Source organism: Hyaena hyaena, unplaced genomic scaffold (genome assembly GCF_003009895.1).
Source record: "Hyaena hyaena isolate Hyena2069 unplaced genomic scaffold, ASM300989v1 scaffold_177, whole genome shotgun sequence".
NCBI lineage: Eukaryota > Metazoa > Chordata > Mammalia > Carnivora > Hyaenidae > Hyaena > Hyaena hyaena.
Window position 1 is genome coordinate 2,092,438 of NW_024080810.1, and position 27,925 is coordinate 2,120,362.

Genomic DNA, 27,925 nt, shown 5'->3' on the forward strand with positions numbered 1-27,925 from the left:
TGAAAGACCCTTTCCCAGATGAGCATATACTTTACATACGAGTAGGAAGAAGGGTACAGAAGGATAAACATCCTGTTGTTAACTTTGATTACCCTGATTGCTGGTTGTGGTCACAAATGAGGGTGGAAACATATGTTGAAAGATTAATTTTTTTCTTCATATATTTTGTATTTTACCTTTGAAATAATTTTTTAAAGAGAATCTAATGAATAAGATTTAAAAGTGTAATCTGGATTATAAAGTTTAATGAACTTTTTAGAGAGGATTTGAAGCTGGGACTATAGATGAGAAACGCTGTACTATCTCTTATTTAAATATAAAGGTTACATTTCAAAAAGCCAAACTGTATCTTAGACAATAAATAATCCACAAAGAAAGTGAATATGAAAATAGCTTCCATGAGAAATGTATGATACCCTAAGACGTTATTATGTACGAGAATAACATTATATTTTGAAAACTAATTTCAATTAACCAGAGACAAACTGAACTATGTAGCAAAATGCAAACTTTCTACTATATTAATTAAAAAAAAAAAACTGTAATGTCATGGAAGAAGACATATTTATCTGAAGAAGAAACTCCATTAAAGCGTCTAATGTGGATTTTATAAAAACAATATGATAAAGGCAACAGAAAGATAAAATACTCTTATAGAATGACTTTTTTTTTCTTAAAAAAGAGTCACTTATAAGCTTTTATTTTGAAATAAATTTAAAGATTGTGATAGAGAAACCACAAGTATTTCCGGGTAAGGCTGAAGACCCATTTGCTTGTTATCTTTCAACTTTTGTACTATAACTTTGGCAAATTCTTCTCCTTGAATGTCAGAGGTGTCCAGTAACTGTCTGACTTTTGAGGTTCTTGTCGGTTTGGTACTAATGAGTTCATAGTCCTCCTTCATGATCAAGTCCCTGGACAGGAGAGCATCCAGAGACTGGTTAAGGCAAGCTTCTGTCATCTGGCTCACAATGTCTTCCCTTTTACTCTGGATCCACTGTTGGGCTACGCCAGGTTGTAACCGCTCTGCAGAAGAGCAAGGGATAACAAATGAGTTGAGGACAGATATACATACAGCTATCAATAAAATTGGATGAAAAAAGAATAAGGAATAAAACCCAAATTTACTATGATTAGGCTAATATGGAATATAAGTATTTTGGGGGATGCTGTTAATTTTCAGGAAATATTCAGATATTTGGGTTCTCTCTTCTTTTCCCTTCAGTTTCCTTCCCAGAAAAAGCCTTTTTATATGCTACAAATCTATAGGAGCAAACCTTACTCCTTTATAGATACCTATATATCTAAGTCTATCTATATATTTAATATAAAGGATACCTGAATATTTTTAAAGAAACAAAAATAACTCTACTTTTAGTAACATACTAAGTCACACCTCCTCTTGGCACTCCTTCCCTAGACAGATGTTCATGGAATACCATGTGGGCCTATTATTACATGTCAGCACTCATAGCTTCTAGGATTGGAGGGCATTCTTACTTAAGAAGGTATATATTTATCATCTTGAAGAAATGAAGACAAATAAAACTAACTGTATGGCAAATCTACTAAATATATAGGTGTGAGGTAAACAGCATCATTTACAAAGTGTTATACACTTACCTGAATTTCCCTCAGCTGAGAGTGGCGTTATTCCTGCTAAAGAGCATGGGATAGTCCTGTGATCACAACAGGTCACCTTTTGAGCCACAAGAGGTGATTGAGTCGCAAAAATGTGACTATCACAACCGTGATTTACTGGATTGTGATACAGCATAGAAACGTCTTGAGTTTTTCCTACAAAACACAGTATCTTCATTAAGGGTAGAAGAGTCCTTAGGTATTCCTATTAGCTAAAATATCAACATCTGGATCATACAGAGTATAGTATTCAATGTCTTTGCACTTTCACTGTAATTAAAGCTGGTTCATAAATCTAATCCACAAGTAAATACATTTTAGAACAAAAGGGCTTATAAGGAATGTGTTGTTTTTTTTTTTTTTACCATACTTCTGTGTTTGTTTTATATAAATTATAAATCATGGAATTTTACTTCTTACCATCTTCTGTGTTTGTTTTATATAAATTATAAATCATGGAATTTTACTTCTTAATCCCATATTTCTTCTTCTGTGTCTTCTTCCTCTTTCGGCATGTTAAATGTGTCTTCTAAATCTGTTTATGATGTGTGTCTTTCTACACCCTTCTTTGGTAATCCTGTACAATCTCAGGGTGTCAACTGTCACCTCTCTTCCCAAATCTATGTAATTAAATTTTCTGTCTTCACTGAGCCTTAGTCTTAAATTTTCAACAGCCTGCTGGAAATCACCCTCAGATGAGCTGCTAAGCACCTCAAATTAAAAACAAAACACTAAAAACTTAATTATACATCTAACTCTAAAATCCATTTCAACCATTTCTGTTCCAGTCACCAGGCTTGATAACTTGTTCAGTCTGTCTTTTTTTGTCTTTCTTCCCACAAGTGGAGAACTATAAAATCCCTCAGTGTGTCCTTCATAACATTCCTTTCACTGTTTCTTCCTTCTTCTACTGTCTGAGGGCTCATAATCTATCATGTACTGCAGTAAAAGACCAAAAGTCTAACTAATTGGTTTCCCCACTTACTCTCCTTTTCCTTCCAAAACAGGCCACCTATTCTAGCCAGGATGGATCTTCCTAGAGCAAAAGAGTTGTCTATCAAGTCACACCCTTGCTCAAAAATTTGCAGAAGTTGCTTCCTACCCAAGAGAAAAAGCCCAAATAGCTTAGCCTGGTGTTAGAAATTGTGAAGGTATGACTTCATCTTATTGATCTTTTATCTTCATTAATTCATCCTGTTCACCAGCTAAACCCAACTACTCACTTTCTTTGTGTTTTCTTGCTTCTGTGCCTCTATGTTGTTCCTTTTGCCTGGAATGCCCATCTTTATAACTATAGGTCCAACCTTCAGTCAGAAACAATTTCTTCATGGTGTAGTGGAGTGACATGAAAATATTTATCAAAAGACCTGGCTTCCAGTCTTGGGTTTGCCAGCTACTAACTATGTGATCCAGGAAGTCTTGATCTTAAAAATCTGTAAAATGAGGAATAACTCCCTCACAAGGTTGTTGTGAAATACTCTGTAAAAAACTGTTACTTTTCCAGTATATTACCATAGCTCTACATCCATATCACTTTCTATTTCTTTACTATGGTTATTTAGAAATATTACACTTTCCTTAGAAGATAATTTTTTTTAGAGTCTAAGACAATGCCTTCAATATTTTAATGTATTTGTAGAACGTCTCAGTACTATTTTCACATCTTTAGATTCTGACACTTGAAAAAAAAATGAGTTATGACTGCAAATGAAAGACATGTTGCACATAAACCATGACTCCTTACCAATGATTTGATCTTAAAAAAAAAAAAAAGGAAAACTTGCAAGTAATACTGATTGAAAAGTTTACATACTAGGTAAAAAATCATTGTCTTCAGGAGCTGACAGGGACTTTGAGGCTTCCGAAGCACTACTTTTATGGAGCTGAGAGGAGCCACATGATTCCTAGAGTAAACAGAGGATAAATGACTTAGACAGATAGAAAATCATTTTACAAGTCATACAATTTTAATTTCTAAGTAGTTCTTGCTTTTGGCTTATAAAAAAAGAACAAAAACGACTATAACTTTAAAATTACAAAATTAAAGAAACATATATAAAATAAGTTTTACATATTCTTAGAAAAAATTATTTACTTGACATATGAATGAATGCTACTAAAGAAATCTTTCCTTTTAGATAGTCATGCAAATGGCATTTTCCTTTCAGTAATCACTGAAGGTGGTAAGGACAAGGGTAGACATTTGGATAGTTTACATTTGAATAAGAAGGCATAAATATAATGGTAAAACCATAATCAATGATTTGTCTACACACCACACAGGAATACTGCTCATTATGTAAAATAATGACAGGGACAAAAGTTAATGGCAAACAGAGAAGCAAGGACTATGTATGATTCAATGAGATGAACAGTGGTGTGAGAATTAGAAGCACTGGATTTCAAACTGGAGACTGCCATGGGCTACCTGATGAATCCTCAAATCTCCCTGGCTTTAGCTTCCCACATATCAAGGAAGGAATTAAGACTTAGTGATTTTTCGTATTCTTCTCACATTTTGAGTTTATCAACATAATTTTTTTTTTTTTTTTTTTTTTACCTCCTGTGGCTCATGAGTTACAGGTACGCTCAGAGATGACTCCAATTCCTTCTTGTCACATAAGTGAATAGTGCTCAAAGCACTCTGTAACTGGAATGAATGCATCCACGTACTTTAGTTGAAGGCGATTAGGAAACTTTATGAGTAAAACACAATCTACTTAACATAATTTATAGGTTTATACACAATCAATGGACAGTAAAATTACATCATTTGAGGATATAATGTATGACCTAAATGTAGAGACAGTGTAGTACAGGAGTAATAACTTTATAGAGAAACAAACTTTGAATCTTACCTCATATTAATGGGTTACCTTGAGCAAATTTATCTTTAAACATTGACTAATACCTACATGCAGGATCCTTTAAGAGATTGAGATAATGAATATAAAGTGTCTGATACAAACTAAGTACTTAATAAATTTCAATTTATGTATGTGTATGTGTCTATCCATAATTCTTAAGCATTTACTATATTCTAGGCAATGCACTTGTAAGTACAAGTATTATTTTCATTTTATAGATAAGAAAGTGAGGGCTGGAGTAAGTAAAGGATACAGAGGGACCTATTGGAATGGTGGGGGCCATGTAGCCAATCAGGTCTGGTTTAGAATTCCAGGATACCGAACTATTGGATTTTAGGCATGAGACTTAATCTCAGTTTACTTAATCTCAGTTTACTTATCTGTAACTGGAGATAAGAGTACCTACTTTGCAGGAATACTGTATGGAGGATTATGAACAAAATGTCCTAAGATTTTTTAGTTAGCATTCAGTAAATGCTACTAGCTATTACACAGATGATTTATTTATATGCTATACCTCTCTATTAAAGTCATTTAGTGATTTATTCCCATCTCTATAAAGCAATCTTGGATTACCTACCATCACTTGTGAGTGATTTAGAAAACAAACCTATCAGGGTGCCTAAGTGGCTCAGTTGGTTAAGCATCTGACTTCACCTCACGTCATGATCTCACTGCTTCTGGGTTTGAGTCCCTCATTAGGGTCTGTGCTGACAGCTCAGAGCCTGGAGCCTGCTCCAGATTCTGTGTCTCCCTCTCTCTCTGTCCCTCCCTGGCTCGCATTCTCTCTCTCTCAAAAATGAATAAAAAAATATTAAAAACAAAACAAAAACAAACCTATCAGTATGCTTTTTTTTCTCTAAACCAACATAATGCCAACTGCTCTACATAATTTTACAAATTGTGGGTTTTACACCCAGCCCTCCATTATTCATACTTATTACTGTCTTCTCCATTACTCGGGTAAGGAATTTTAGAGGAGAAACCACTATTCATCTGTATATATAATCTATCTACCACAGCACTTTGCACAAAGTAGTCCAATAAAAAGATGTTAAATACATTTTTACCTAGAATATTTAGAGTTATTCCTTGGATCTGTCTCTGTTATATAAGGTTTTTTGGTGCGTTTAAATTTACTGAAACATTTTTGATAATGCAATATCCTTGAATTAGTAACATTATTTTTCATAACTAATCAGTTATGATTATTCAAATGAATTATGAAGTAGTAAATCAATCCCTAGAACAAAATTAAATGGAATATTAAGGAAAAACTCCTTTTGGTTCAGTTTTTACTATTTAAGATATAGGAAAGGCTACTTGTGAAAATATAAACTATGGGACCTGTTTCAAAGAGATGAAAAAAAGTAGGAACCTCATACAAATCACCTTAATTGGTGGTCTTTGTTTTCACAAGTTTCTTGATGAAAAATCTTATTAAATTTGTATTCTACTGTTGGCCCTGTCATTAACTACCTATGTAGGGTATTATGTAACTTTCCTATACCTCAGTTATCTCATCCATATAATAGAGAGGATATTCTTCACCTATCAGTTTCACAGAACTGATACTGAATTAAAAAAAATATTACAAGTCTGAGTAAAAACAGTATAGCTATTTAAAAACATGCAAAAAAAGTAATGCTTTTTAAGTAATTTAGCAATGCTATTCTTAAATGGTATTCAGGTATTTGAAAATGTGTACTTCAACTATTTTATTTAAAAAAACAAAATTTCTTCTAAAATTTAAGTTTTATTATTTTTTTTAGAAAGACAGAGACAGTGTGAGGGGGAAGGGCAGAGAGAGAGGGAAAGAGAGTCCCAAGCAGGCTCCATGCTGCCGGCATAAAGCTGGACGTGGGGCTTGAACTCAGAAACTGTGAGATCCTGACCTGAGCCTAAACCAAGAAGTCAGGCACTTAACTGACCAAGGTTATGTCAAAAGATACAGCAAATGGCAAGAAGCAATCAATATCATGTAGTGATACATAAATTGTAGACGATGCTCATTTACAACTTAAGACTTTGGTTAATAGCTGATTATTTTTATTATTATACCTCAAATGCAATTTAATGAAACTCAGCAAGTGCTCAACTATGCTTACTTTGTCCCTGAAATACTATCTGGTACTTTTTAAATACATTTTGATAAATTTTAAAACATGTTTACTTATTTTTGAGGGAAAGAAGGGGAGACAGAGGGCATCAACACAGAGCCAAATGTGGGGCTCGAACCCATGAACCATGAGATCATGACTTGAAATAAAATCAAGAGTTGGACACTCAACCAACTGAGCCACCCAGATGCCCCTCAAATTTATAATAATAAGAAAACCTTTCAGTAATAGGTCCCTACAATTGTTCTGATCTACAAAAGCCAGAATGAGTAAATAAGACAATTGTTCTATGTAATTTATACCAGTGGTTACTTTGGTTTATGTAACATGGAGTGTTTGAGTGGGAAAACAAAACAAAATATAGCAATAAAAAAAGACATGTTTTGGTCTCAATTATTATTACAATTCTATAGCTTAAGTTGGCAGTAGTCTAAAAAAAAGCCCAAGAACATTAAATAAAGTGAAATGAAAGAACCCAGACTTCTATTACTCTGTGTATATTAAAACATTAGGGAAAGAAATATAGGTTAAAAAAACTCTAGTGATTTAGGGCACTCATTGTATATAACTGGTATTCATTATACATTTAAAATTTATATTTGATATACAGGAGTTCTGGAAATGTCTTTGAAATCTGGATGTGGCCATTTGAATGAAATGGAAAAACTCTTCAGTGACAGAGAAAACAGTATTCCTAGTCTCTGATAAACTCTACCGCCTTAATACTGTAGCCTGTATTTGTGAAAAGTAGATAGATAAAAACTGAATTAAACTAAGCTGAAAATATCCATGAATAATATGTTTATTTAACGTTCAATTTCCATTGTTTCATTTAGCAATTTACCTTTGTTTTCTTTAGTTGAATAACAGCTTCAAGAAAAGTTATCTCTTCAAACGTCCTCAGAATTGGTTCAAGTTCTATTAAACATTCTACATAAGAAAAAATATTGAGTTCAGATTGCTCTAATTATTAAATTGAAAAATATAAATGCTAATAGTTAACTGATAAGACCCTCACTAGGTCAATTTTCCCCCAAACTTATGACATTGAACTCTGTTAAGAGCTTTATTATATGCACATGGATAGAAATATAGATCATGGAATACACGTGAGAGTCTAAAAATAAACCCTTATAGTTATGGTCAATTGCTTTTTGGCAAAGATGCTGAGGCAATTCAATGGGAAAAGGATCATCTTTTCAACGAGTGTTGAAAATACTGATATCCAGCTAGGACAGTTGGATAAATACATGAAAAAAGATAAACTAGTTTAGACTCTTACTTCATGCCATACATAGAATTAACTTAAATTGTATCATGCACTTAAATGTAAACAAGGGAGAAAAATCATCGTGACCTTTGGTTAGGTAAAGAATTTTTAGATAGGACATTAAAAATAGGGTCCATAAAGAATTCTGATAAATGCACTTCAGAAAATCAGAAAATTTTTGCACTTCAAAAAGCTATTAAGAAAAATGAAAAGACAAGCCCTAGACTGGGAGAACATTTTTTGCATATCATGGATCTGCTAAAAGACTTATTATCTAGAATATATAAAGAGCTCTGACAAGAATAAGACAAATAACCCAATTTAAAAATGGGAATATAACATGATGCAACCATTTTGGAAAAACATTTGGGAGTTTTTTAAAAATGAAAGATAAGAACCCAGCAGTTCAACTCATAGGTACCAATCTAAGAGAAATGAAAACATATGTTCACACAAAGACTTGCATATGAACAGCCATAGCAGCATTATTCAGAATAGCCAAGAAACAGAAATAATCATAATTACAACAACAACAACAAATAAACTTGTCCCTGAAGGGAGAGGCCAGGGATCCAGATATAAAATTGAGCATCACTAATGGATGGTATATAAAGACATGGTCTGGACTGGATCCACCTAGGGGAGAGTATAGATAGTAAATGACCCACCCATGTTAGAGCTCTGAAGCATTCCAACAGTTAGAAATTGAGTAGAGGAAGAAACAGAGATTGAGAAAGAGAGGACACTGAGAGTGTAGCTTCTTTTGTCTTGAGGCCACCAGAAAGAACGTTTCAAGGAGGGAATGTCTATTCTGGTGAGAAGCCAAGTAAGAGAAGCAGTATTTTCTAACATTACCATCCTTGGTAACTCCAACAATGGAGATTCAGTGGAGATATGAAAGACTGATGTAAGTTTGTTAAAAACTGAATTAGAAAGCAGAGAAAACAAGCATGGATAATTCCTACAAGGTATCTAGACTTGAATGGGGACAGAAAAGTGAGGTGATTCTGAAGGATGATATGGAGTTAAGATTCTTTTCCTATATAAAGGCAGGAGATAATAATGGAATATATCTGTATGACAGCTGAACGACCCAGCAAACAGGCTGAGATTGGCAATGCAAGAACAGAAACAGAATATAAGGACTAGAAGCTGGAGGGGGCTTCAGACTTGCATCCAGGGCATAAGTGGTATGTTTACATTTGGTGTAAGTTTATGGGTACTTTTTTCCACCAGAAAAGAGATAAGGCAAGAAAGATGGACACAAGTACAACTAAATTTGTGGATCTGGTAGTAGAACTAGGACTACTTGTATGAGGCAGTACTCTCTTATGGTTTCTATTTCTTAGTGCAGTTTGAGAACAGGTGATCTGCTCAAAGGAAAAACAGAGCATGGGATGAAGGAGGTTTAAGAAGGGATGCTGTGGGGGTGCCTAGGGGGCTCAGTCGGTTCAGTGTCCCACTCTTGATTTTGGTTCAGCTCATGATCCCAGGGTCGTGGGATGGAACATTGGGCATAGGGCTCCATGCTGACTGTGGAGCCTGCTTAAGACCTCTCTCTCTCTCTCTCTCTCTCTCCTTCTGCCCCTCTCCACTTGCACATTCTCTCTAAAATTAAAAAAAGTTTAAAAAGAGAGGCTAAGGTATTAACCTTGTCTTCCTTTCCTAAGCTCAGAATCTATCAAGAAAAGTCAAAGAAAAATGATAAATGATGACCAAAGTATCACCTTTATGACCAATAAAGATAAATAGAGAAATTACCTTTAGATCTGTAGCCAATGGGCTTGAAAAGAGTTCACAGCTTTACTCAGCCACAGGCCTCATCTACTTCCACATGGGGGAGCAGAAAATGTATGCATCCTTTAGACAGGCTGACTTCTAAAAGAAGGAAAAAAACTGAGAAGGGACCAGGTAAGCATGCTCAGTTTTTCTCCAAAATTAACAAATAAGTTAAAGTCTGAGGAAGACTACTGAGGGGCACACAGAAGCTAGAAATATTCTTCCTATACTCTCTTTTTTTGGGGATTGAATTGGAATTTCATCTTCACTTTGGAAACATAAAAAAAAAAAGGGACTTAAGTGTCTTCTACAGTAATACAAGATAATCACTGATATAAGACTGCATATCTCAAACTTTTAGTCTCAGGACTCCTCAAAATTATTGAGTGTCCCAAATAGTTTTTGTATATGTGGGTCATATCTATTGATACTTATTAGATTAGAAATTATAACTGAGAAAATTTAAAAAAAATTTTTAATGTTTATTTCTGAGAGAGAGAGAGAGAGAGAGAGAGAGAGATAGTGTGAGCAGGGGAGGGTCAGAGAGAGGGAGGTACAGAATCTGAAGCAGGCTCCAGGCTCTGAGCTAGCTGTCAGCAGAGCCCGACGCAGGGCTCGAACCCACAAACCGTGAGATCATGACTTGACCTGAAGTCCGATGCTTAACTGACTGAGCCACCCAGGCGCCTCATAACTGAGAAAATTTTAAAACATCAGATTATATGAGAAAACATTCCATTATTTGCTGGAGCAGTGAATCTATCATACCTCATTTAGCCTCTGGAAAAATCCACCATATACTCACGAGAAATGAGAATAAAAAGGGAAAACAGTATCTTAGTACTTATTATTTTGAAAACAGCTTTGATGTTGTGAATCCTTGTGAAAGTCTCAGGAACCAACTACTGCAGGGATCCTTGTACCACCCCTTAAGAACAGCTGATCTGGGGCGCCTGGGTGGCTTAGTCGGTTGAGCGTCCGACTTTCGCTTAGGTCATGATCTCGCGGTTCGTGGGTTCGAGCCCCGCATCGGGCCCTGTGCTGACTGCCAGCTCAGAGCCTGGAGCCTGTTTCAGTCTGTGACTCCCTCTCTCTCTGACCCTCCCCTGCTCACGCTGTCTCTCTTTCTCTCCTAGAAATAAATAAAACATTAAAAAAAAAAATTAAAAAAAAAAAAAAAGAACAGCTGATCTATTTGAGAATGGAATTGTAGAGATGTATTTGAGAAACATAATTGTTGAGTAGTGTTTAGTGTCTAGTTCTGGCCATTAATTTAGAGAAACCAATTTACTCCCACTTCTGGCCAAGATGGAGTGATAGCCCCGGTGGGATTTACCATCCTGACTAAAATGACCAAAAAAATAAATAAATAAATAAATAAACCAGACAAAATACATGAAACAGTGGTTTTTAAAACATTAGGTCACGGGCAACAAAGGACATTGATCTCAGAGAGGTGGGAAACAAATAAAGGTGAGCCTGAGGACTGCCTGGGATTACTGTCTAGAGAGAATTTCTAGCTGCAGCATAAAAGAGGAAGTAAGGTAGGATCTCACTTCTCAACTGAGTGGAAATTTAATTGAGGAGATGGGGCTGAGTGTCAGGGTAGACTGAGACAGATAGAGTTCAGAGCACAGTACCAGAGAGGGGAGATGTAATACAGAGGGACAGCTCTGTGATGTGCAGAGGGCTCCTTTAAGTAACTGACAAATGCAGCATAGAGAAATCATTAAGCCAAAAGTCAAAGTCTCCAAAAAACAATAGGGAAAAACTAGGAAGTCTGTAGGAAAGTAAGTATTGCCTAATGGTATGATCTTCAGAGGAGCTAGAATTTTTAGACAATGGAAAAGAAATGAATATTTGGAAGTAGCTCTGGGGACAAGGGAGATACATACCCTCCCACGTAGCTCTGGGAAATAAATAAAATGTGAATCTATTACAAGAAACTTCTGATTTTTTAAATATAGTACTGATGAGCACTGAATACAAACTGTGAATAAAAAATATATTTCATTGCTTTTATAGTTAAAAGATGATTCCCAGTCTGTGGCTTATTTTTCACTTAATCACATCTTTTTTTTTTTAAATTTTTTATTTGTTTGTTTGTTTTTTAATTTATTTCTAGGAGAGAGAGAGACAGCGTGAGCAGGGGAGGGTCAGAGAGAGAAGGAGTCACAGACTCTGAAACAGGCTCCAGGCTCTGAGCTGGTAGTCAGCACAGAGCCCGACGCGGGGCTCGAACCCATGAACCGTGAGATCATGACCTAAGCGAAAGTCGGACGCTTAACTGACTAAGCCACCCAAGCGCCCCAATCACATCTTTTGAAGTACAAAAAATTTTCAAGTTTTTCCAAGTCCAATTATCATTTTTTTCATGAATCTTGTTTTTGATATCATATAAAGAGTTCTTTGCTTAACATAAGGTTGTAACAATTTTCTCCTATGTTTACATTTACATGATGATCCATTCTACCTCTAAAATAAATCTCAATTCTATCTAATTGTTCTATCTAGGATTACCACCTTTATTAGTGAACTAGTTGGGCTAGTTGGTCTCTTTGCTTCCACTCCTGCCCTTCTTTAATTTTCCACATAGCAACAAGAGTGATCTTTCCAAAACTTAAATGAGATCATGTCATTTCCATACAACACACACACTAATGCTGTTCTACTGTACTTGAAGTAGATGTCTAACCTTTTGATGATAGCCAATGGCTTCTCCTTATCTCTCTAATCTCATCTCATAAAATAAAAACAGCAACTGAATTAAAAGAAAATCTTTAAGCTTGTCATCTAACTTGTGTAATTTTTCAAGGAATATTTTAGTCATAGTATAGTCACTATGTTTGTAAAAGGTGAAATGTTTATGAGATCTGAAGAGAAACAAGAGTATAGGCACTGTTTTTGTAATTCCAAATGTCCAAATTAAAACTGTACACTCACTTAGGAAAGATGGCCTTTCATCTGGATTTTGTGCCCATCCACTTTCTATCAGAGAGATCATAAGTGCTCGATGAGGTATATCAAACGGTAAATTTTCTTCATTAGTGTCAGGTCGACGTCCTTGTGACACACTATACATGATCTGCAAAGGATTGGTGACTTCTGTCAAAACAAATATATTTCATTTATTAGAAATATATTTTCTAATAGAGTACATAAATGAGAGAAATTTAAACTCTTGGGAATAATGCATTACCTCCCTTTCTGTTAAAGAAAAATATATATATTTATATATTTATAAATATATAATATATTTATATATAATAATATAATAATATAAACAAATATATTTATCTATCTATCTATCTATCTATCTCTCTATATATATATATACACACACACACACACACACAAATATATATTCCAGCCATTGATAGATTTGTCTGCCTCCTGTTGTGGAGTCTATAGCCTCACCTCACCTTATTAATTTTAAGCTTGGTCATGCATCTGATTTGGCCAATGGGATGTGAATACAGTGCAGCTCAAGTAGAACTCAGTGAAACCTAGCATAGCCATGGATGGCCACTCACATCTAATGTGAATGAGAAATACAGGTTTATTTTGTAAGCTACTGAGATTCTGAGGTTGTTACACAGCAAGCTGACACATACAAACCTCAAAATAAAGAAATGGACAATGCTATCAGAAACTTCAAAATTATTCTTCAATGATTGTTGGTTATTACAGAAGAAGCACAAATTAAATTTTCAAACAAAGAGTTTTAGAGCTGGATGAATCTTAAAACTAAATATTCAAAGTTTTCATTTTGCAAATGGAAAAAAAAGAGGACTCATGAGATTTAGTGACGTGATGACAGAGCTCATTACTGTCAGAACAAGAATTATAATCTACATTTTCCTGACCCTTAATCTGGTACAGTTTCCAAGATATAGTGGATTCAGAATTGATAAATTATTATGTTTTGATAGTATGTTTTCCACAAAATGAATGGTAGGCAGATTCAAAATAAGATGGGCTTTATTTAGATAGTTCTGAATGTGGCCTAGTGACATGATGTCATCTAGAATAAGGAAGTGAGGGGCACCTGGGTGTCTCAGTCTATTAAGCCTCTGACTTCAGCTCAGATGATGATCTTGCAGTTTGTAAATTCAAGCCCCGTGTTGGGCTCTGTGCTAACAGCTCAGACCCTGGAGCCTGCTTCGAGTTCTGTGTCTTCCTCTCTCTGCCCCTTCCCCACTCACACTGTCTCTCAAAAATAAACAAACATTAAAAAAATTATTTCAAAGACTTAAAAAAACTACACTTACCTTCAAAAGGCTGTTTTCTGGATAAGACTTCCCATGTAATAATCGCATAGCTGTTTAAAAAAAATATACATACAGTACATTACAAAATTTTTTAAATGTTTTATTTATTTTTGAGAGAGAGAGAGAGAGAGAGAGAGAGAATGTGAGCAAGGGAGGATCAGAGAGAGAAGGAGACACAGTATCCAAAGCAGGCTCCAGGCTCTGAGCTGTCAGCACAGAGCCTGACGCGGGGCTCGAACCCAAGAACCGCGAGATCATGACCTAAGCGAAAGTCGGACGCTTAACCGACTAAGCCACCCAGGCGCCCCTAAAATAGCACTGATTTTAAAAGCCGACTGTGGAGATATCATTTTTGAAGTGACAAGGCAGTGAAATGCTTTATAAAGAATCACCATACACAACCAAGATGATGTTTATATATAGTTTTGTTTTGAAAGGAAATTAATCCAATTTAAAAAATTAGCAAATAACTCTAATAAAAATTTGAAGTTATAGGCAAGGATAATTTGTTGTGGATGATTCTTTAATGACCTCTAATTACATGAATCTATTATTCACACAAAATAAACAGCAGTAAAAAAGATGGTCTCATGTAGTCCTATTCTATTGACATTTTTTGGTCTAAATACTATCTTTTTTGGTAGTGTTAAGTGTTGACCACACTGTTTCCCTCCCTCTTCCATCAATGTCATATATGATTTAAAAAAAACCCTTTGAGTACTATCTTATAAGTTGATAGGACAATAAAATATGCTTTAGATTTTTTTCAAGGATGTAAAAGTAGCCTAAAGCAAGGAATCTTTTATTTGAAAAATATTAATCACTGTGGTCTCTATTTTTACCACACTTATGAGAGAAGAATAAAAATCACATTTTAAATGTAGCTTCAAAATTCTGATTAATCTTATTTTTAAACAAGGTTAACTCTGAGCAAAAGTAGGAAATTATACCTATATATATCATGCTTGACACTGGCCCTTGATTTTTGTCCAGGTTCATAGTTCTCAGGTGGCATATAGATAATTGTCCCTCCTTCTGGTGAAGATTTACTGCTTCGTGATTGTGAGAGGGACATCATACGCCATTTTGATAAACCAAAATCTGCAATCTGTAAGGGAAAAGAGTAAATAATTGAATTAAAATTTTTTTTCTTTAAAAAAAAAAACAAGAATTGACTCTCTTTGTTTATACTCATTGTATTTAGATATGAGACCTGTGGAAATGTTCTAAATTAATATTTTTTCCTATATATTCTGTCAGTTCCTTTACTAATTAAATTCTAGAGTGCTGAACCTAATAACTCTAGAAGCAACAGACACTGATTTGAAGTTCAGCATAGTATCACAGATTTTAAAGTGGAGAATGAGTTTTGAAAAATTAAGCAGGAGTATTTTGTGCCTTAAATTCTGAATGAGCATATACACCAAACATTACTTTTTGAGACAAGTAGTTTTATAGCATGTGCTTTCAAAATTCACCTACACCCCACAAAACTCCTAAACTATTAATATCTAATATGATTGCCGCTGGGTATTGTTTGGAACTCAGGTTCATATGTTCTTATTTATAATGCCCTAAAAACAGTAAGCTTAAATTGTGAAGTAAAATTTCGATATAGTATAGGTCATTATTATGAATTATGCCTACTGCTAAAAGAATCACAACTGTTGGCAACAGTCTACTTAGCATAGAAACCATATTTATGTCCATGACAAGGACTGCCTGAAGAATTATCAGTGACATTCTGTGCTTTTGATATTCCTTTACAGTTTTGCTTCACTTGTAAATTTTGTGCAGATGTTAACCTTATAACTCTCTATTTCAAAAAATAACTTCCTTATTTTTTAAAACCGGAAGACAAAATATAAGAACAGAAACAGTATTTAATGGACAAAAGGGAGTAGGATTTTTAAAAATAAATGTTTCGTTTGAATTACTTAAACCTTCACACTACATAATTTAGGATCTACAGAGGGAAATGAGCTCTATCCAGCACATCATTTGTGTTTCAATTAACTCTTAAATTTTTACTTGTTTTAATAGAAGAAACAATTTGTTTAGTGTTTAGATAAATTAGATATTAAAAAAATATATGGCCCCACACTAAAAATGGAGGGGGCAGACTATATGAATTTTTCCATACATTATTAAAGTAAAAGGGTAAGTCTAAGAAAAAAAAAATGGAAAAGACCAAGAGAAAATATGGTGCCAATATGTGACGAGCTAAGTTGGATTGGTTGTGAAAGTCAATATACCACGTGGCTAAGAACATGGGTTCTGGAGCCTAGATCAGATTTATATTCCAATTCTACCAGTTAATTAACTATGTGTGAACTTTCAGATTACCCATCTGCACACATGTGCAGTGCGGATAACAACACTATCTATATCACAGGGTTGTTTTGAGAAAATTAAATGCCTTATTCTAAGCAAAGCCCTCAGAACAATATCTGGCACATAATAAGGAATCCATATGTGTTAATATTATTAGTGTTTTGTGTACAAAACACTCTTATTCAATATAATCTCTCTTCAATATAATCTGCTCTTTCCACCTACTTTCTAAAAGCAAAGACAGCACTCCAGTTGAACATTTGCTAGAGTAATAAGCATTACTATAAGTAGAATTTATTTTAGTGTCACAAGTGAAAAATGCTAAAAAAAAAAAAATCTGAGATGTGGTCTCACATTATACCTGAGCCATAATTTGCAAACTCTTGGGCTAAATGTTGCTTTGAACATAGTATTAGAGAAAATGTATTCCTGAGTTTGCCTCCTTATGTGCTTTCTCACCTAAGATCTTCATCTTTCTGTTTTTATTTATTTCTAGCAGAGAGAGAGACAGTGTGAGCAGGGGAGGGTCAGAGAGAGAGGGAGTCAAAGACTGAAACAGGCTCCAGGCTCTGAGCTGGCAGTCAGCACAGAGCCCGACGCGGGGCTCGAACCCACAAACCGCGAGATCATGACCTAAGCGAAAGTCGGACGCTTAACCGACTAAGCCACCCAGGCGCCCCATCATCTTTCTGTTTTTAAACTGACCTAAAAACCTAAACCAGAACTCCTTCTCTGAGCTTAGTTTGGTTTTCATGTGGAGCCGTACCTCTCCTCTTTCTCTATTACAAACAATACCATTACAAAAGGCATGATGCAATAAATCTGGATCTTCAACAGGAAAAAAGTGAATAATGTGAGGGAAAGAATAAAAGGTCCATGATTTCTTGAAGGTCTTAATAAATCAATCATTCAGCCATGAAGACAGAAGATAAGAACTTCCCCATTCTATGCAAGATGTTAACATGCATTTCAAAGCTAAAGGCTTTCTTTTTAATTAAGAAGATGATTTTAAAATGTAGAGGAAATTAAAACACACTACTCATAAAAATCACCCACAATCCTACCACCCTACTAGAATAGCTACTTTCATTTACATATACTACCCATATCTATAAAACTATAAAGTCAGCAGCAGCAAAACATTTTGAAGATTACTCCTGAAGTATTCCATTTTCTATATAGGACTGACAGAATAGCAGAGAAAGCAAGTATGGTACATCTAAATATTTTCATTTCAAAGAGGCCTAGCCATTTCACTGGTTCATTTGTATCTAAGGTGCACTAACGAACACCTGACAGACAGATAACCAAACTTAATGTATTCTTTTTAAAGCAGAAAAGTCTCAGTTGATCAAAATTACTTTCAGATATCATGTTTCTAGTCAGCGAAAAAACTTACTTCAGAAAATGCTAGCAAGGTGTAAATTCCCATTTAATTTTATTAAGTATTTTTAAAGATATTTTGTACTTCATTTAAAGGCTTTTCCAAGATGATAGGTAGGTTAAATAACTTACTTTTTCATGAGTCAGTGATGAACTTTGACTTTTTTTTATTTTAGAGAGAGAGGGAGAGAGCGAGTGAGCAGGGGAGGGGGCACAGAGAGGGAGAGAGACAGAATATCAAGCAGGCTCCATGCTCAGCATGAAGCTCCATGTGGGACTTGATCCCACAACCCTGGGATCATGACCTGAGCCAAAACCAAGGGTGGGATGCTCAACCAAATGACTCACCCAGGTGCCCCTGAACTTTGACATTTATAACGTAAAAAATAGAGACACATAGGATATATGTTAAAGAATGCTAATAATTTATAAGAATTATATTAGAAAGGTCACAGCTCTCTATGTACTAAAATGAATAAAAATTACAAAACTAAACAAAGTCAAACTACTTTAAATTCTATTCATATCAAATAAAGACCAAGGAAGGATACTGTATTGATCAGTGAAAAGAAGAAAGTAGAAATCATCACCTATTACTTTGCTTCTGTTGTCTCTTTAGTTTCCAGACTGAGATGAAGAAACACAAGTCCACGGATGTTTAAAAGTTCAAGAAGTGCAAATCTCAGGTTATTTTATGTATCTTTCAGGTTATTGAGAATAGTAAAACTTTGGTTTGTAAGCATAATTTGTTCTGGAAACATGCTTATAATCCAAAGCACTTGTATACCAAAGCGAATTTCAAGAACCATTGCCTCAGTTGTGATCATGTGACATTCAGTGTCATGTATTACTTGTATTGCAAGACATTGTTTGTTTACCAAGTTAAAATTTATTAGAAATGTATGCTCATCTTGTGGTACACTCGCAGAACAAGTTACCTGCAATCCAAGATTTTACTATACTTGCAAATACCTCCATGATGCTATTAGTGTTCTTTTTAGGGCAGAACAAAGAGATAGTATAGGATATGAGAAAAGTAAATGTCATTCTGACTTTTGAAAAGGAAAAAATGTATTGATTTTGCAAATCTACATACTGGTAGAGGCTATGCTTACTCCTTGCTCAAAATATTTAGAAAATTTAATAACAGGGATATATTATGAGCAATTAGTGGAAGACTCAGCAAGAAGTCATGAAAAACAAATTATATTGACTAGTGGTCAATTTCAAATCTCATGTGATATATTCCAGTGCTTGGCACAATGCCTGCCTTACTACCATTGCTCCATAAATATTTACTGAATAAGAGAATGACCCATTTCTTTTATTTTTTTATTAATTTTTTAAAATGTTTATTTATTTTTGAGAGAGAGAGAGAGAGAGAGAGAGACAGAGCACGAGTAGGAGGGGCAAAGGGGAGAGAGAGACACAGAATCTGAAGGAGGCTCCAGGCTCTGAGCTGTCAGCACTAAGCCCGATGCGCGGCTTGAACTCATGAAACGTAAGATCATGACCTGAGCTGAAGTTGGATGCTTAACTGGCTGAGCCGCCCAGGTGACCCTCATTTCGTTTTTTGACAGTAGTGTGACTGTCAAAGAATAGATGTTAAAACCGTTGATTATAAAACATTTTGTTATTTCAAAGTAACATACTTGACTATTAAGTTATCAGGCCTGTCTGGTATATAGAGAAGATCTGGAATTCATTCATTTGTTTATTCAACAAATACGTGGTAAAGTCTTCAATGTGATGTACTGAGCAGGTGGCAGTTAATAAAAGAGACTAAATTCAGTACTCATGGAGTTTCTATTCTAATTAGGGGAGATAGTTAATAAACATGTTAATAAAAATATTATGACAGATGATGAAAATAATATGAAGAAGCATAAATCAAGGTACAAAGAGAGGAATTGGATGCATTATCAGGGAAAGCCACTCTGAAGAAGATGAGGGAATAAGCCAGGAGGATACCTGGGAAAGTAGTCAATTTATGGACTCTGATAATATTCTTAAGGACAAAATGAAGAAACATGGGCTATATAACAGCTTTCTTAGAAGTATTCCAAATAAAAGTAATGATGATTCTCCAAAAGTGCTAATTAAAGATTATAGTGACCTAGAGGGTGATTCCTAGCAGCATATTGTACAGCTCTGATCTGAGTTCTGTACTGGTTAATATTTAATCATGACTTAAAGATACAAAAACTGGCTAATTAAATCTGAGGATGACACAAAGCTGGGAAACACAGTTAAAATCCTTGGACTACAAAAATAACACTGAAATAGATCTTAAGAGGCTGAAGTAACCACTCAAATCTAACAATATAAAATTTGATGATGTTCAAGAAGTATTCTGCAAAGTATGGGATAAAGAGATGTGGCTTAAGGAACAACACCTGAAAAAAAGAATCTCTCAGGGCTTGTTGTTGATGCTAAGCCCAATTTAAATGTTTTGATATGACCACACCCAAACACCTGATGAATCAGTAAGTATTAAGTATTTAGGGACCTGGGAAATGGCACTTCCATCTAAGTGTACATTCACCAGGTCACATCAGGGGAATTTTATTTGTGAGGATAAAAATTTGAGAGTTAAGCACAGAATTATCTGGTTACACCTGTGCTTAAACCCATGTAATAAGGAAATTGGTTGAAAGAACTAAGGAAGGGAGAAGAACAAAACAGAAGTGTATGTGAGGGGAATGGGGATTATAGCCTTCCTCAAAAACTGAAAGGGCTGTCATGTGAAAGTAGAATTGGACTTACTCAGGTGATTACAAACAGTAAAACTAGGACCAATGGATGGAAACAAAGGGAAGGTGTTTTGAATGATCATATAAGAAAATGTCACAGTCATTTAAGTATGGATATTAAGACTCCCTGTCACAGGATATTTGTCTTGGCAGGGAACTATCGTAATGAGGGTTCAGGGGACTAGATGACCATTAAGGCACCACCATCACCTGCATAGTTTTATACCTGATGTAACAGATTAGTTTCTTTTTTTTAACTAATACTGAGGCAGCAGCTTGCTTCTGTTTCCTTTCCCCTCCCATTTTATTCTAGGGAGAGGAAGTGCCTTTAACAGAAGTTTAGTTTTTCATTTAACTTTTCCCACACTTTTTGTATTAATTTTCCCATTGTTCCAACTTCCCTGTTACATTTTTCTTTGAACATTTTTGATATTTACAATAATCAATTATATATTATTATAAGAGGTGTAGCAAAATAAAATAAAAAGAGAGTTAAATTTAGTATGAGTTACTTAGTAACTACTTTATAATTTGCTGTCATCCATTAGATGTAAACTATGAAATCACTACATCTGGTGCCTTGCACCTAAATCCTATGCTTTATACAAAAATTAATTAAAAGTAGGTCCTACATTTAAATATAAAGCATAAAAGTCTAAAAATTTTAGAAGATAACATAGGAGAAATCTTCAATATCTATGGTTTGATGAAGGCTGCTTAGATATGACAGAAAAGCATTGTCATAAAGGGGAAAAACTGATAAACTGGACTTCATCAAAATTAAAACTTTTCCTTTGAGAAAGACTCTGTTAAAAGGATGAGAAGAACAACCAACTGGGAGAAAATATTTGCAAACTACATATCTGACAAAGGACTCCTCTCTAAAAAAATCTAAAGAACTCTCAAAACCCAAGAATAAAAAGCCAAAAAATTCAAATAGAAAATGGGCTTAAGACATGAAGAGACATTTCACTGAAAAGGATATATAGATAGCAAATAAGTAAATGAGAAAGTGTTCAATATTACTAACCATCAGGAAAATGCAAACAAAAACTAGGATAAGTTATCACTCTATACCTATTACAATGCTAAAATTAAAAAAAACTGTGACAATACCAAATGCTGGTGAGAATGTGGAAACGCTAGTTCAATCATACATTGCTGGGTAGAATGTATGGCCCTTCTGGAAAACGGTTTGGTAGTTTCCTAAAAAATAAACACCTCCCTCTCCCCCCACAAGCAGGTACACTCTTGGGCATTTATCTAGAAGAATGAAGATTTATGTTCATTCAAAAAGTTGCACAGGAATTGTTCACAGGAGTTTTCTTGTAATTGTCAACAACTGGAAACAATACAAATGTCATTCAATAGGTAACAATTCAACAGGTAAATGGTTGAACACCTTTGGTATACCCATACCATGAAATACCATTCCCCAATAAAAAAGAACAAATTATTGATATAAGCAACAACTTGGATGGATCTCAAAGGTGTTATGCTAAATAAACAAAGCCAATCTCAAAGTACCACATACTGCAGGATTCCATTTATACAGCATTCTTGAAATGACAAAATCCTAGAGATGGAAAACAGATTAGTGGTTGTCAGTAGTTAGGGGTAGTGGAGCGGAGTGAGTGTGACTATAAAGGGGTAGCAGGAGTGATAGCTTTGTGGGGATAGAACAGTACTGTATCTTGATTGTTAGGGTGGTCACACATGTGATAAAGCGACACAGAACTACACACATGAATCTGTAAGAACTTCAAAATCAAAAGAAAACAAAGGTTTATGTGACAATCTGAATTAAGGACATAATGACTGTGTTTTGGGCCATAATTCTATCTATCTCTGGCATCTAGGAATAGCTAAGCCACTGCAACAGGAGGAAGCGGCCCTGAAGAAAAGAATTGTAGGCTATGGAAAAGTGAGAGATGTTAAATCGGCTAGGTAGGAGGAAAACAACCCTAAAATGTCTTTAAAACTATTAAATTCAAGGATGCAGATAAACTTTTTCCCGAATTACCTTAACATGAAATTCATTATCCAATAAGATATTTTGAGTCTTCAAGTCATGATGAAGTAGAGGAGGAGTCATATTGTGCAGGTAGTTTACACCCAGTGCAATTTCATGCAGAATGCGAAATCTCAGTGGCCAAGCAACATCAGGATATTCCATTTTCTTCATACATATGAAAATAAACAAAACCAAAATAAGTGACCATATTCATTACATTTCCACTTAGAAAAATAAATATTCCATGTGGAAATACAGTATAAAGCAAGGTCAAAACATATGCTCATTTTTATTTCGTAGTATAATAGTATCAATTTGACATTATTTAACATTATCTTATTTTTCTCAGTTTTTAGAGAAAATAATGACTTTATAGTACTGATATTTCCTTTTTGGCTTATGTTGGTAATATAACTACTTTGTATAGGGTCTTCTTTGTACCCACACAAACACACAAAAACAAAATTTTTTCTAGTACCTAACAAACCATTAATTCAAAATTTATATATTAACTTTCCTACTGATATGAAACCATACTTTAAGTATCATTCCATCAATTAAAATTCTGACCATATTATATTTACTACACATTAATATCTCATGCTTCTTATCATAATTTTTGTATTCTAACTTGAAAAATTAGCCTTTGTACATTTTGCTTTTGTGAAAGAGACAAAGATCATCTTCATTTCTAAGCATATATAATACAGATATATTTAAAACAGAATACTTTATATTTCCTAGTACTTACAAGTGATATTAATCTGAACTTTTTGAACATGTTAGTGTAGCTTCCCAGGAGAATGAATATACTCAGAAAAATTAGATAATTTGGGAAGATCTGACAATGAATCATTAAGCACCATGCTACTGAGTACATTTTAAATGACATGAAAAAGTATGGTTTTCATATAAGTTCAAATCTGTTCTTAATACGCTTTTCTACGAATGGGTAAGCTTATAGCTCACTGATTAAACATTGCAGGTTAATCCACTTATTGACAGGCTCAAAATACTTGGTGTTTACATTGTATTTTGATTTTTTCCAACAATCCTTTTTGAGGTTGGGGGAAGAGTACTTTCAAGATAAATCCCACCCTAATACTACAACACAAGAAACCAAAAGAGACATAAAACATTACTTTCTCTGGTATACACAGACCCCCATCTCAGTGAGTAACTGAATCTTTTAATCTATAAAAAGGTAACTTTCTTTTTCTGAAAATTATGTAGTTCAAAGAAGTAATGAGGCCTCTGTGCAGTACAGTATTATATGGAAATTTTTGATCATGGAGACGAAGGTAGAAGAGCACTCACTCTATACGTTTTGATTCCTTCTAGGAGTTGGCAGTCCCCTGAACGAGGCTCTATAATTTCTAATGGGCTTCAAATTTGGGTACCAGAGTACCTAATGTGTACTGGAGTGTGGGAAGAAAATATTAGAATTTATACTTATACTCATTTTTTTTGTTTTGTTTTGTTTTTTAGAGAGAGAAGGTGAGAGCAGGGTAGAGGGTCAGAGGGAGAGAGAGGTGCAATGTTAAGCAGGCTTCATGCAGATAATATTAACAATAAAAGATCAAGCAAACAACAATAGATGAATACATATAGTGTGAGATAAGGATCCACACATTTGCTTATGGTAGGATCTGCCCCTCTAGTTGGCTCACTGATGGGATTTGCAATCAATACCTGAGTAACTGGTACCTTGATAAAAAGGTAAATGGTTCATGCCATTGTCTAGTATTGGGAAACTAATGTATTTGGTAATCAGAGACAGATTTATTTGGCCTGTTCAGAACTTTATGTGCTGGTATTATTAATAATCTGAATCTTAAAATTGTTTTTAACATAAAATACAATCTGGTTTACCTAGCAGATTATATAGTGTGCAGGATTTATCTCCTCTCTCTCCTACTCCCATTTCTGTATATATTACCTGTGGATACTGGAATTCAGTTTAAACCTCAGAAAAAGTATCCTAAGCAAAATAACCCCAGTCCTGTAGAATGCATGGCCTGACTCTATGATATTTTTAACAACACAAAAGAAGCCATAAATTGTGTAACTTTACTACTATAAATGTTTTGCATTACTCTTATTTTGATTAATCTATATATCTCCAAATAATCTGATCATATGTAAATCCAAAACACAAGATAGCTTCAATAACAGAATTATAGCTAGTGAAAATGCATACTTACCCTATGTAGGAGTTCATTTAATGATCCATTTGGCATGTATTCCGTAACTATTCCCAAAAATTCAGGCTCATTGCAAATTCCCAAAATTGGAAGAATGTAGCTAAATCTAGCTTTGTGTAAAATTTCAGCTTCTCTTAAAACATCATTTCTTTCACTAAAGAAAGAATGCATAATTATTTCAAAGTAATGAAAAATACACAATACTCATACCTATAATATTAATTAAACCTAGATTTTTTTCCATTAATTGGCCTCATGTAAATTATGCAACTTCTCTGTCCCTTTGTTTCTTTATATTTAAAGTAGAGATAACACCTGCCCTATATATTCCACAGGTCTATTTAGAGATCATAGTAAGTTCTCTAAGCCACTGAGAGAAAAAAAAGTGCTATGCACAGGTTATTATTATATTTTCCTAGGAAAGGAAAGGACACAATATTTTAGTAAGTTTATGTCTATCTATATTAGCATGATTGCTGTTTGAATTAAAGTTTATGTTGTATTAGAATATTACATTTGATTAGGATACTATGTTAAATTTTATGGTTGCATACCATGTAAATTTTTTCCAGATATTTAAACAATACATTTAAGGGGCGCCTGGGTGGCTTAGTCGGTTAAGCGTCCGACTTTCGTTTAGGTCATGATCTCGCGGTTCGTGGGTTCGAGCCCCGCATCGGGCTCTGTGCTGACTGCCAGCTCAGAGCCTGAACCTTTTTCAGTCTGTGACTCCCTCTCTCTCTGACCCTCCCCTGCTCACGCTGTCTCTCTCTCTCTCCTAGAAATAAATAAAACATTTAAAAAAAAAATTAAAAAAACCCAAAAAAACCCCAATACATTTAAGTGACCAGATTGTAGATTTAAATGACTAGATGAAAATAGCTGCATAAAGGTCAAAAACTTAGAAATTATACAATGGAATTCAGGAAAAGAACTCTTACAACAAGTAAATACTTGTAACAGATCCCTGGGGTAACTCTAGATCTCAGGTTCATTTGCTTACTCATTCACAAAACAAATAAATAAGTTTTGAACATTTATTATGAATAAAGAACTATGTTTAGCATTATAGAGAATATAAAGATAAACATGGTCTGTTTCCTCAAGCTGCCCAGAAATCTTTTAAGAAAAATAAATACTCATTGTGGTTTTGGTTTGCATTTCCCTGATGATTAGTGATGGTGAGCACCTTTTCATATATACCTATTAGCCATCTGTAGGTCTTCTTTGGATATGTCAATTATCTTGATCTTGGTAATCATCCCACAATGTATATGTTTATCGAATAATCATGTTGTGCACTTTAAATATATATAATTACATTTGTCAATTATTCCTCAATAAAGTTAAAAAAAAGGAAAGCATATAAAAAAAAGAAAGAAAATACATACTTGAAACATAAGGTAGAATGTGTTAAATGCCACCAAAAACAAATAACTAAGTAATCAAGTAAGGAAATAGAGAACTCTAGGAAACAGGAAAAAGAGTAAACTTAGAGCTAGAGGAGTTGTCAATCTTTAGAGAGGGATTTCAACTATACTTTAAGGATGGATAGAATATCAGCCACTGGTAAAAGAGCAGTCAAGACGACTATGGTCTCCAAGAGGGGAGGGAATATGCCTTTCTTTTTCATCTGTGTGTCCCTAGGACAAGAAACAGGGCCTGGCACCCGGTAGATATTTAATAGATATGTATCAAATATATTCAAGGAGGTTATAGTAAAGATTTGGAAAATGGCAAATAGTTTAATATGAATCAGGATATGTAACAGAGCATGTAAAAGGAATGAAGGTGAATAGGGCAGGCTAGAGCCTCATCTCAGAGCCCTAAAGCCAGGTGAGGGCGTTTACACTTTATTTGGCAGTCACCAAATTATGATTGCAGGTTTTAGAGCAGGGTAATGACATGAGCAGAACGAACTTTTAGGATGATTAAGTTGGGAGAAGAATGTAGGATCAGCACAAAGGGGCAGAATATTATAATTTTCTGTAATATTAGAAAATCATAATACTAACGAAGATGTGAAGCAATGAGAGTCTGAGACTATAAAGGTCACAGTGAAAATGAAAAGAAAAACACTAGCCGAATAGAATACCCAGGTTGTGGTGACTGACTGACTTAAGGTGGATATATTTAAAAAAAAAAAAAAAAGGCAAAGGAATTGGAGATGTCACCGGTTTTTACCCTGGATAGATGTGTGGTGGTAGTAGCAAATAACAGAATAGAAACATCTCCAGGAGAAGCTTATTAAGTAAGAAATGATGATTAGGTGGTGCTTAAACCACCCAAGCTCTGGATGAATGGCTGTTGAAATAAGAAAACAACAGACATTCCAGACCAGACTATAAGGATTGCTTTTAAAAACAAAAAGCAAAATAAAGCAAAAAATTCGTAATATACTTACATATTTTAAAATTCAAGAGTCACAAGTGATCATAAAGTAAAAAGCTTTTTTACTTCTCCCTGTTCTTTAGCCACTTAATACTTCAACTCTAAGACAACCAATTATATCAGTTTATGAAGCTTATTCTAACTTATCTTGCCTAAAGTGAAACAGTTCTGTGTTTGCCTCAAGAGATGTAGATCAACAAGAACGAGGTATTATTGTTTAGTACTCTCAGGGAGACAGAGGATGGACTTGAAGATTTATGGATACATTGAAAAAAAAGACTATAGAGAGAGCATGCTGGGGAAGTCTCAGTGATACTTAATACACTTGTTCTTTCTCCCATTAAGAGTATCAGGCATTCTTCCTTCTACTGTGATCCTACTACGTGTCAGCCACTATTTATGGGCTATCATCTGAAGACCAACCCTCTAAACCTGGTTTTATTATCACCACCTTACAGATGAGGCCACTGAGGCTCAGATACATAATTTTCTAGTAGGTAGAGTTGGAGTCAGATTTGAATCACAATTGTGAGACTCCAACGCCTGTGTTTTCTATTCCAGTGTTTGATCATAGAAAGGAAAGAATCAAGGAAAGTTCCTGAAGCCAGATTTCAGGAAGATTGAGTGAGTGGCAAAACAGAAAAAAAGTCAAAAATAGGTTTTTACTTAAAAAAAAAAAAGTAAAATACAGCTTTTATAGGCACATCACCAATATTACCCAGATCAAAATTTGAATCACAAAACAGGTCATCCACACAGGATGTTTGAACAACCAAACCGACTCATCTACACATGTGGAGTTAGGAGACTATTGGTAAAGGCCCACTCATGGAGCAGAAGTCAGGGTAGGGAGAATGACTCACCAATCATTAAAATGAGAACACAGAACTGCAAATAA

At 34.6% G+C, this 27,925-nt stretch overlaps 1 protein-coding gene across 2 annotated transcripts in view; it reads right to left on the reverse strand.

The window, feature by feature from the left end:
- Window positions 1–210: 210 nt before the first annotated feature.
- RIPK2 (receptor interacting serine/threonine kinase 2) overlaps window positions 211–27,925 on the reverse strand; it is a 29,576-nt gene continuing 1,861 nt past the window's right edge. Inside the window, exons 2-11 of one of the 2 annotated variants that reach the window (XM_039240589.1) lie at window positions 24,637–24,790; window positions 22,442–22,597; window positions 14,899–15,056; window positions 13,949–13,998; window positions 12,621–12,782; window positions 7,473–7,558; window positions 4,202–4,291; window positions 3,455–3,545; window positions 1,624–1,797; window positions 211–1,026 (exon numbers count right to left, since the gene is read on the reverse strand). In XM_039240589.1, the coding sequence (XP_039096520.1) occupies window positions 689–1,026; window positions 1,624–1,797; window positions 3,455–3,545; window positions 4,202–4,291; window positions 7,473–7,558; window positions 12,621–12,782; window positions 13,949–13,998; window positions 14,899–15,056; window positions 22,442–22,597; window positions 24,637–24,790 (1,459 nt within the window). In that variant the 3' untranslated portion in view covers window positions 211–688. The remainder of the gene's footprint in view (window positions 1,027–1,623; window positions 1,798–3,454; window positions 3,546–4,201; window positions 4,292–7,472; window positions 7,559–12,620; window positions 12,783–13,948; window positions 13,999–14,898; window positions 15,057–22,441; window positions 22,598–24,636; window positions 24,791–27,925) is intronic. The other variant, XM_039240590.1, reaches the window with a different exon arrangement.